At 39.6% G+C, this 11109-nt stretch overlaps 1 protein-coding gene across 1 annotated transcript in view; it reads right to left on the bottom strand.

The window, feature by feature from the left end:
• Window positions 1-11109, bottom strand: part of nrg2b (neuregulin 2b) — a 65946-nt gene that overhangs the window by 30862 nt on the left and 23975 nt on the right. The window contains exon 2 of the mRNA XM_008282204.1: window positions 7148-7310. Coding sequence (XP_008280426.1) covers window positions 7148-7310 — 163 coding nt within the window. The remainder of the gene's footprint in view (window positions 1-7147; window positions 7311-11109) is intronic.

Here is an 11109-nt window from a genome sequence, read left to right as displayed (position 1 = left end):
AGTCCATGCTCCACCTCTTTACTCATATTTGGACTAGCTGGTAGTCAGGAGGAGCTTGAAAACCATTGTTTCCAAAACCTATAGTAGATTTCACGGCAGGTTCGTCCATCTTTAAATGTAATCAATGAAACAGAAAAGTTGTCATAGCAATGTGACGATCGTAGGCTGACTTTAAATGCTACAAACGAACATCCGTCACATTCACACCAAGCCACACGATGCTAATTAAAGCGTATAAACACCAAGTAAATTCTCTGTATTTTCCACTAAACCACAGCTTTAAATCTGTTGCTGGTGCACCAGCAGTGATGCATTTAATGTCAACCATCAGTTTGCCAGAACTGAAGATTGAAGCAACCACACCAACAGAGTCGGACTTGGCTGCAGGAGGCATCCAAGAAAGGTTTCAAGACAACAAAAACAAACAACAACAAAAACCATGAACAGTGTTTGTGTAATTACTCTCACTGCCAACAGGGGGAGACAAAAGTTAGACACTGCAGGTTTGAAAGTAATCTACTCTAAACTGGCAAATGTTGAATTAGCTTCATTAAAAGCATGTTAACAACTACAAGCAACCTCCATCTCACTTTGTTGATATTTACAGCACTCACTACTGATTTTTTAAAAAACTTTTTCATTTCTTTTCAACTAGTCCTGCGGAAATACCAAAGCCACGATTCTGCAAAGAAGTAGAACCTGATATGTCTCATTCCTCTGAGCTCTATTGTTGTCCTAAAACTATTAAAAACTTCAGTGAGCCACATTGTCGTGCTGACTTCTTTCATTTCCATTTATACACACTGTAGTTTATCTTGACTCACTGTAGCGCTGTCACAAATTCTAATGTGTATTAATCCACCACTAAAAATAATCTGCGACAAATGTCCTGAAACTCCGCGGTCCATCTGTTTTGGGAAACCGTGTGAGTATGAAATAAATACTTCTGGCCCATTTTAAGCAGTAAAAAGGGGTTAAATGCCACAGACAGAGTAGGAAAGTCTGGAAATTTCACAAGTAGAAGCCAATGAAGGGAAAAAAAAAAACACTCAATGGGGCTCAAATGTAGATCCTCCATGAAGCACCATCCAAACAGCTTGCAGTTATGTAAGTAGGATTCAAGTATGACTTTTAGACTCGCGACAGAACAAGCAGCACATCCTTAAATCCAGTTTTCACATTTAGTGAGATTTAGTCTTGTCACAGACTCGACACACACTGTTGATGTATAATTCCACGTCACAGCAAAGTAAATCATCTCAGCATCACCAGATGCCGACTCTCTCTCTCTCTCTCTGTGGCTCCTGGCTTGTAATGAGTTATGCTGAAGAATTGCACTGTGCAGTGTCACAGTCATCATATATTTTTTTTTGGAATAATTCGACTGCTATTTTGGTATTTTCGTGAACAAGACTCCAGATGCCACAGTTGGGACGACTGTTGAATCTTGACTCAGCTCAATGAGACTTGGTCTTGGCTTGTGATGGTGTTTACTGATGAAACCAAACAAAGGCCTGATGAATTCACAGGCGTCACATTGGAGATAATCATGTTCCACTTGCTGCTAGATTCACATCCAACATTACATTCATGGCTTTAAAGCTACACAAATTAATATTTTCTTATGCTATATCACATTTTTTTTTATCATCATTACAGCATGAAAATGCATAATAAACGAATTGCAAAAGGCTGAAATACAACAAATAAGAAACATGTGCCATAAATTTACATGCAAACATTTTACCTACAAGATGAAGCCCCAGAGTGCTGTCAGCTACTCAGATTAATTTACATCAATTTCACTGCAAGGTAAAGAGCAGAAAAGTGAGGAAAATTCTACGTCTTGTCTATGTGTGTATTTTTGTGCAATTTGTTCTATGAAAGCATGTTTAAACTAAACTTATTTCTTTATTCAGTTGGATCTGCGAAATTTTGGGGCTTGTGTCAGCTGTGGACCAACTAAAGTACAAATACACAGGAAGCGCACAGTTAAAACACTTCAATATTTGTTTAATTACAGTCGTGACTTGATAATCTGACCCTTAACAATCTGAAAACCTTGCTATCCGACAGGTTTTTAGGAAAAACGAACGGAACCCATTAAAAACAGCCTTAACATACCGACAGCCTTGGATTCCGACTCCGACATTTTATGTCACAAACAAGGATAACGGCGTTTATCTGACTGAACAATCCGACAGATTGGCTACGTTCACACTGCAGGACTTAATGCTACATTCTGATTTTGTAGTGAGAGCTGACTTTTTTATGAGTTTGTTCACATTTCTAATTAAATACGACTTGTATGTGATCTGCTGTGTGAACTTCATACGACCCAAAAGTGTCCCACATGCGCAGAAGAGGACACGATGACGTCACATACAGTGAACGTGCTCAGTGTTTACGGAAGTAAACATGGATGGTAAAGGTGGAGAGTATCTTTCCCGCCACTCGCCCGCCGCCGCCGATGGAAACAGAAGTGTGACCACTAACTAAACTAGCATCAGCAGCCAAGTACTGCATGCACACTCGGACCACTTCCACCCCGTCGGAGCGCTCCCCTGGGGTGGAAGTGGCCGGAATGTGCACAACCGCACCGGTCAATTAGGCGTGAAATCCAGCGATGCGTAGTGTTCTAACAATACACTAGTTATTATAACAACTATGAACAATTAATATTAACAACAAATTACCCTTTAAGCATCAAGCCCTCCTTGTATCTCGACCTCTGTCTTGACAATCCGACAGCCTTGCTATCTGATATAAAAGAAGGTTTTACATTTAGTGTCGGATTATCGAGTCACGACTGTGTTGTCATTGCAATATTTAACAATGTTTTCACACATTGCAGATTTCCTTCATATCATACAGGCCTGATATTATCACATGAACAATGAATCAAATGTGAATTTTGAACTGATCTGGCCTCAGCTTTATGAGACAGGATTTTAGCCCCTTTCAGCAAACTGTTTTGGTTTTATGGTCCCTAAAGAAGCCAGCTAACAACAGCAAAGCATTTAGCTAAAGAGCCAAGCATCTACTTTAGGGGATTGTAGAAGCAGAAATTTAACTAAAAGAAAAGTAAATAATCCTCTTGGTATCAAGCTCCGTGTTTCACGTAACCAGAAACATGATTTGAAATTAATGCTAACAGTGCTTCCTGTCCGGTGACTGTGCAGAAGAGCAAACATTTTCTAAAAAGCTTCCAGTAACTGCTCACCTTTATAATGTTTGTAATGTTAATCTACCTTTGCCGCTTTTAACTGAAAACCAAAAACTAATCGACGTCAGACCATTCCTGTAACCTTCCAACATTCACACGTCATGAACTCATCGGTCAGCTGTGCAGAAGTAAGAGAAGAACCAGGATTTAAACTTATTTTTTCTTTAATTTCACCACAACTATTTGTCACTCTTGGTGTGAATAAGGCAGGAGGCCTGGCAGGAGTGAGGATGTGCACCATTACTCGGTATATAAACCACACTAAACATACTACATCGCCACCCCTTTTTATGACTTTTTACTCCCCTTTTTGCCATCAGGAGAAAAATTCACATATTTCATGCATCTTTAGATCCAAAATGACCGACATTAAATCCAACATGGCATCAGGACGAGGGCTTTGCGAGGTCCTGCTTCAGAAGGACAGCTAGAAGTCATTACAGGAAGCGTTCTGCGTGCATAAAATAAAGGATTAGTTACCAGGATGCTTTATTATTTTGCCAAAAAAACGCATAAAGTCAGACCTCCACAGTTTACTCTCTTCACTGCGCTCATGACAAATTGTTTCCTGTAGGACTCCGAGCAGCTGCTTGCTGTTCTCATCCTGCATTTTGCTTTGGATATTTTGCAGGAGACAATGAGGAAATCATGGGAACTGTAATCTAATAACAATGTACCATATGTGGAAAAGAGATGAGATTTCATTGTGGGAGGGGCGACATTAGGCCAATTCCAGCGGTACGGATGTGACATTTAGTTTCACAATGACAAAATACCTCTGAGAATAATAATCTTTGTTTGTACTGCACTTTTCAAAAGCAACTTACAAAGTGCTTCACAGTCAGTAAATACATTAGAAATAATCAAGAGTAAATTAACTAGAAATGCCACCAAACAAAAGGAAGAAAACGCAGCGGGAGGACGCGAATAATGCAGCAGAATCCAACACGTACGTGGAAAGTCAAATGTACCGACTGTACTTTCTTTAGTATCGGTAAGAACACGAATCAAAGGCTGAAGGAGTCGAGGCGTCGCACTACACAGTTACTCTACGCACACTACAGTTTTTTAATATCTATCATTTCACTGTGGAAAGGCAGCACAGAAAAAAAACAGACAGAAACGATAGCTGCGACTTCTCAGAAACCAGGGAGTTCATTTAAAATATGTGTGGGAGAAAAGGGAGTGAGGTGTTAAAATGAAATTTAGGTCTCGGCAGATTAGAATATTTTTCTAAAGCCTGGCAACACGCACACATGAGTAGGAGGTTAAGACACACAGGAGGAGAAGGAGAGGACAGCCAGTTTGTCCATACATCCAGTGTTAAATAACAGTCAGTCCTTCTGTCAATCTGCTCATCAATCTCTCCAAACCACCGCGAGTGGTCAGTTTTTATCGCAGATCCTCAGGCCTGTTTCCATCGTGTGGTGTCGGAGCTCTGCAAGACGCCCACAAAAGAACAGGCGTGCATGTTGAGGAAATACGCTTCTGATTTAGCTGCTCGCTAAATTAGACGTAAAGGTCATTATCATATCAGTGCTTAAAGTACACAACTAGAACCGGGGCTCTGTTAGCCTAGCCTAGCCTAGCCTAGCCTAGCCTGACTCTGTCCAAATGTAGAACAAAATGTGTTTATCAAGAACTCCTCAGCTCATAACTGTTCTGAGAGTAAACACAACTTAAATTATGCTCTTACAACACAACAAGCACATAATATTGATTATTATGTTTGCCAAATTATTATTTTTTCCCCTTTACGAAACTGACTTGTTGCATGATTAACATGTTAAGAGTTACGGTCAGAGAAAGATGGCGGTTAATTAATGATAAGACCCGACGTGGTTGATTTTCAACAGTTAACCAGGAGCATGATCTTTAAGCAGCCTAAATACAAAGACCACCACCAGTGAACATGTTCATAGACTTTTTTTATTTTTTATTCAACCTTGTAGCTGTAATTTATCAATGACTATCTCAAAAACACAGATTCTGACTTCCAGAGTTTCATCTTGTCAACAGTTTGGTAAAAGTAGCACATAGCTAGCTAAAAGGAACAAATATTTACCTAAAAGTGACAAACAGATAGCGAAAGGTGACAAATAGTTCACTAAAAGCAATAAATAGTTCGATAAAAGCAAGAAATGGTTAGCTAAAAGACATATATAGTTAAAAGTAGCACATAGTTAGCTAAAACTAACCAGTACTTAGCTGAAAGAAATGGTTATGTAAAGGTCGAAAATCGTTAGCTAATAGAAATAAATAGTAAACTAAAACTAATAAATAGTTAGGAAAAAGAAATCTGTTGTTAAAAGTAAAAAATAAAAAACAAAAGCTAAAATGAAGAACTAGTTAGCTAAAGGTAACAAATAATAAGCTAGTAGGACTAGCTACCTGAAAGTAACACAAAACTAACTACTTATTTTTAGTTTATCATTTAAGTAATTATTATTTATCTATCTATATATATATATTTTTCAGCTACTGCATTACCTTTACCTGTTTAGTAGTTAGCTAACATTTAATACATTACTTTTAGCTCAGTATTCATTTGTTTTCCTAGTTATTTAATCATATGCTTTTAGTCATTTATTATTTTTAGCTAAACATTGAATCCCTTACTTTTTGTTACTGTTAGCTGGGTAACTATTTATAANGCCAAGAAGGAGTCCTGTAACAGCTGGTATGGGGCTTCCGCAGAGTCTCAATCTCAACATCATGGAATCGGTCTGGGATTACATGAAGACTGAGACGGTGAAAGTCACGAGACGGACTGAGTTCTCAAAGACGTCTGGTACAACCTACCTGCAGAGGAGCCTGAAAACTGTGACCACGTTTGAAGGGAAAAGAAAAGGAGCTCACAGGAAATACTGATTTCATTTAAGGGTTTTTTCATTTTTAAGGGTTTTCCGATCAACAAATTATATCTGGCCCTCAAACTAACCGAGTGACCGAAGAGTTGTTTTGAGGGGTTGCAAGAATATAACGTGTTACCAAACAGGAAGTAGCGTCTTGTCCAATATCAACTCTCTAAACATTGATTTCAGGGTGAAAATAGAATTCGAAATCAGGCACATTTAGCAGCTCTCATGCCAGTTTTTTGGGTTTAAAACAATACACAAAATAGTTAAGATGAAGGCTAAGGTCCTTTGTCATGGCCACATGGCGTGCAATGACAAGAAAAATACAAAAAAATGTGTTCTGGTGTGAGTTGCTGTGTTGTTTCTACGCCTTTTGGTGACACCAGGCACCACGCTGATTCAGCTCTGTCAGGTCATATCTGGCTCTTATGTTCAACATATAGCTGAACTTCTCTGTCTGCTGTTCGGGGCTACAGGCTAGCTGAAGAGCTTCTCCTCTGAAAACATCTGCCTGCTGATACATACCAGCAACACTTTTCACACCAAATCCTGAGGTAAATATCTTGCTAAATTCTACTCTACATAAGCTAAACCATTGTTATCATAAAATATATTGACTTTAACTTGAAGTTTTACTCATTGTACAACTAGGGAGGTTTAATTTTCTACCAACACAGTTTGGGTTCAAGCTGAAGTTGCCCAGGTTTCATTCTTTATGCATTCAGGAAACTTCTTGATGGAGCTTTTACGTTGAAAATATTGGCCTCTGACGTGGAAATCATTGTGAGAGTGAATCAGGACTGTTGATTTGTGGGTTGAAAACCAAAAACAACAGGCTGAAAGGTAGTAAAAAAATGCTTCATAGAGCAGGAAATAATTTTCTATAGACTTTTCATACCAAAACCTAACGAACATTTCTTACTAAATACGCTATTGTTGGAAAGTAAAGTTAAAGAAGTCCTGACAGTCACAGTTTGGGTGCGAGCTGAAGCTGCTCAGGGAAAACTTCTTATTCCATATGATTGTAGAGCAAAAGAAAGAAAATCTAGCCGGACAGACTCACTTGTTGGTTTTTATTTTGAGGTCTCTGCCTTTCTGGAGCTCGTGTCCATCTTTGTACCAGCGGAAGGACGGGCTGGGATTCCCAGACGCCTCGCACTTCAAGTACAGCTTGTCCCCTTCCATCAGAGACTGGCCTCGCATCAGCCGCAGCTTCGGAGCAGAGGCTGGACACAGAAATACAGAGACAGACGGGAAAAGTGAGGGTTGGTGTTAAGAGAGAAGGAAAAAAATCAAAGCTTGTTGAAATGATCTACCAACATTTTATTCATCTTTCCATTTACGTGTGTGTTTATGTGAGTCAGCGATGAAAATATACCAGTGAGGTCAAAACCTGGAGGCAACAGGTCAGAGTTCACATGAGCGATGGCTGAAGGATGGAGGGAAATCAATTATATTTCACACAAAACACAGCTACACACACATAAAGGCACATCTTAACTCCCTGGTCACTAACCTCAACCTCAACCTGAACCTTATCCCAACATGAACCCTTTCATCAAGTTTGTGCCCTCAAACAACCCTTCAAAGGCGCGTCCCAAAGTGAAAATGTCCTAACGTTGCACAAATGTCCTCGCAAAGATACAAAGTGCATGCACAGAGCCACACACTTGCAGGAAAAGCACTTGGTTAAGGTCTGAATCCTGAAAAGCAAAGACAAACTGAAAGCTTATACGGAAAGAAAAAAAAAAAAAAAAGATCTTGCCTCAGAAACTCTCTGCAGTAGATTTTCACTATGGAGCAAAGTGTGTGTGTGTGTGTGTGTGTGTGTGTGCATGTGAGCGCGCATGTGCTTCATCAGTCCCAGGAGACTTTCACTCTCTCTCTTCTCTCCTTAAAAACTACAACAGACTGCATCACTGACACCAGCACGCAGGCAACACAAGCACACAGAAGCTAAAGCAAAGAGACAACTCAGCACCATCTAGTACCATTTATACACACACACACACACACAGCCAACAAAACGCACAACATACGCTTTTAACGTGGGCCGAACCCACACACACACACACACACACACACACACACACACACACACACACACACACAGGGTAGTGATAGGACACGCTTGATCAAATGCAAGACAACTGTTGTATAGGCCCACAGCCCCTCGCAGAGATGCTGCATCTTCCATTACTCCTCACACACTGTAGGTGCAGCAGACACACTCCGGCTTCATGCATTTATATAAGAAACTGTGAGTCGATAAGTGTGTGTGCCTCTCGTCAGTCCTGTGCTGCTTTTTTGGGGGATAATCCTCTGTTTCTTCTATCATGCTAAACATACAAGATGTAGTGGAGGGCTTTAACGAATTGTCTAAATTCATGACATGTTGTTGGTTTTATGTCACATGTATTGCATTTATTGATTAGTTTTGACGGCACAGAGCGACGACAATGGTACAGAAGTCCGGACATACACTGTACAGCTTCGTCGATGGCACCACTAAGCAGCTAAAGGCGCCATCTAGGTTCTTGTCAGCTGTTCAAATAGATTCAAATTTGTGGTCAGCGATGGCTGTTTTTCTATTTTGAAATTTTGGCTGACCAGTCACACCTTGAGATTTCTCCCCGTGCCAGAAGCAGAGCTGGAAAAAGGAAACAGAACAAGCTGCAAACTCCAGAAGAAAAGTGTCGAAACCTGCAGTTCCTCGAATGGCCACTTGGGGCTGGCTCTAAAACTGAGTTACTCTCTTTAGACCCCCATGTTAAAATGTAGGACTTTACAGCAGAAATAAACACATCCACAGCCTGGTACAAAGAAAGATGTGATATCTATAGTTAATTCTACTTTTCATGACAACAGTACAGAAGTGATTTTTTTATATAACCCATCTGTTTTAATTGTAATAAGCCTCAAAGCTGCAGTTGTTTTGAATGACAGGTGGGTGCCATCACAGGACAGTCCATGCTCCACCTCTTTACTCATGTTTGGATTAGCTGGAAGTCAGAAGGAGTCACCAAACTGAGCTTGAAAACCACTGTTTCCAAAACCTATAGTAGATTTCACGGCAGGTTCGTCCATCTTTAAATGTAATCAATGAAACAGAAAAGTTGTCATAGCAATGTGACGATCGTAGGCTGACTTTAAATGCTACAAACGAACATCCGTCACATTCACACCAAGCCACACGATGCTAATTAAAGCGTATAAACACCAAGTAAATTCTCTGTATTTTCCACTAAACCACAGCTTTAAATCTGTTGCTGGTGCACCAGCAGTGATGCATTTAATGTCAACCATCAGTTTGCCAGAACTGAAGATTGAAGCAACCACACCAACAGAGTCGGACTTGGCTGCAGGAGGCATCCAAGAAAGGTTTCAAGACAACAAAAACAAACAACAACAAAAACCATGAACAGTGTTTGTGTAATTACTCTCACTGCCAACAGGGGGAGACAAAAGTTAGACACTGCAGGTTTGAAAGTAATCTACTCTAAACTGGCAAATGTTGAATTAGCTTCATTAAAAGCATGTTAACAACTACAAGCAACCTCCATCTCACTTTGTTGATATTTACAGCACTCACTACTGATTTTTTAAAAAACTTTTTCATTTCTTTTCAACTAGTCCTGCGGAAATACCAAAGCCACGATTCTGCAAAGAAGTAGAACCTGATATGTCTCATTCCTCTGAGCTCTATTGTTGTCCTAAAACTATTAAAAACTTCAGTGAGCCACATTGTCGTGCTGACTTCTTTCATTTCCATTTATACACACTGTAGTTTATCTTGACTCACTGTAGCGCTGTCACAAATTCTAATGTGTATTAATCCACCACTAAAAATAATCTGCTACAAATGTCCTGAAACTCCGCGGTCCATCTGTTTTGGGAAACCGTGTGAGTATGAAATAAATACTTCTGGCCCATTTTAAGCAGTAAAAAGGGGTTAAATGCCACAGACAGAGTAGGAAAGTCTGGAAATTTCACAAGTAGAAGCCAATGAAGGGAAAAAAACTAAAAAAAACACTCAATGGGGCTCAAATGTAGATCCTCCATGAAGCACCATCCAAACAGCTTGCAGTTATGTAAGTAGGATTCAAGTATGACTTTTAGACTCGCGACAGAACAAGCAGCACATCCTTAAATCCAGTTTTCACATTTAGTGAGATTTAGTCTTGTCACAGACTCGACACACACTGTTGATGTATAATTCCACGTCACAGCAAAGTAAATCATCTCAGCATCACCAGATGCCGACTCTCTCTCTCTCTCTCTGTGGCTCCTGGCTTGTAATGAGTTATGCTGAAGAATTGCACTGAGTGTCACAGTCATCATATATTTTTTTTTGGAATAATTCGACTGCTATTTTGGTATTTTCGTGAACAAGACTCCAGATGCCACAGTTGGGACGACTGTTGAATCTTGACTCAGCTCAATGAGACTTGGTCTTGGCTTGTGATGGTGTTTACTGATGAAACCAAACAAAGGCCTGATGAATTCACAGGCGTCACGTTGGAGATAATCATGTTCCACTTGCTGCTAGATTCACATCCAACATTACATTCATGGCTTTAAAGCTACACAAATTAATATTTTCTTATGCTATATCACATTTTTTTTTATCATCATTACAGCATGAAAATGCATAATAAACGAATTGCAAAAGGCTGAAATACAACAAATAAGAAACATGTGCCATAAATTTACATGCAAACATTTTACCTACAAGATGAAGCCCCAGAGTGCTGTCAGCTACTCAGATTAATTTACATCAATTTCACTGCAAGGTAAAGAGCAGAAAAGTGAGGAAAATTCTACGTCTTGTCTATGTGTGTATTTTTGTGCAATTTGTTCTATGAAAGCATGTTTAAACTAAACTTATTTCTTTATTCAGTTGGATCTGCGAAATTTTGGGGCTTGTGTCAGCTGTGGACCAACTAAAGTACAAATACACAGGAAGCGCACAGTTAAAACACTTCAATATTTGTTTAATTACAGTCGTGACTTGATAATCTGACC

Source organism: Stegastes partitus, unplaced genomic scaffold, assembly GCF_000690725.1.
Source record: "Stegastes partitus isolate 25-593 unplaced genomic scaffold, Stegastes_partitus-1.0.2 Scaffold263, whole genome shotgun sequence".
Lineage (NCBI taxonomy): Eukaryota > Metazoa > Chordata > Actinopteri > Pomacentridae > Stegastes > Stegastes partitus.
This window is presented reverse-complemented; position numbering and strand designations above follow the sequence as displayed.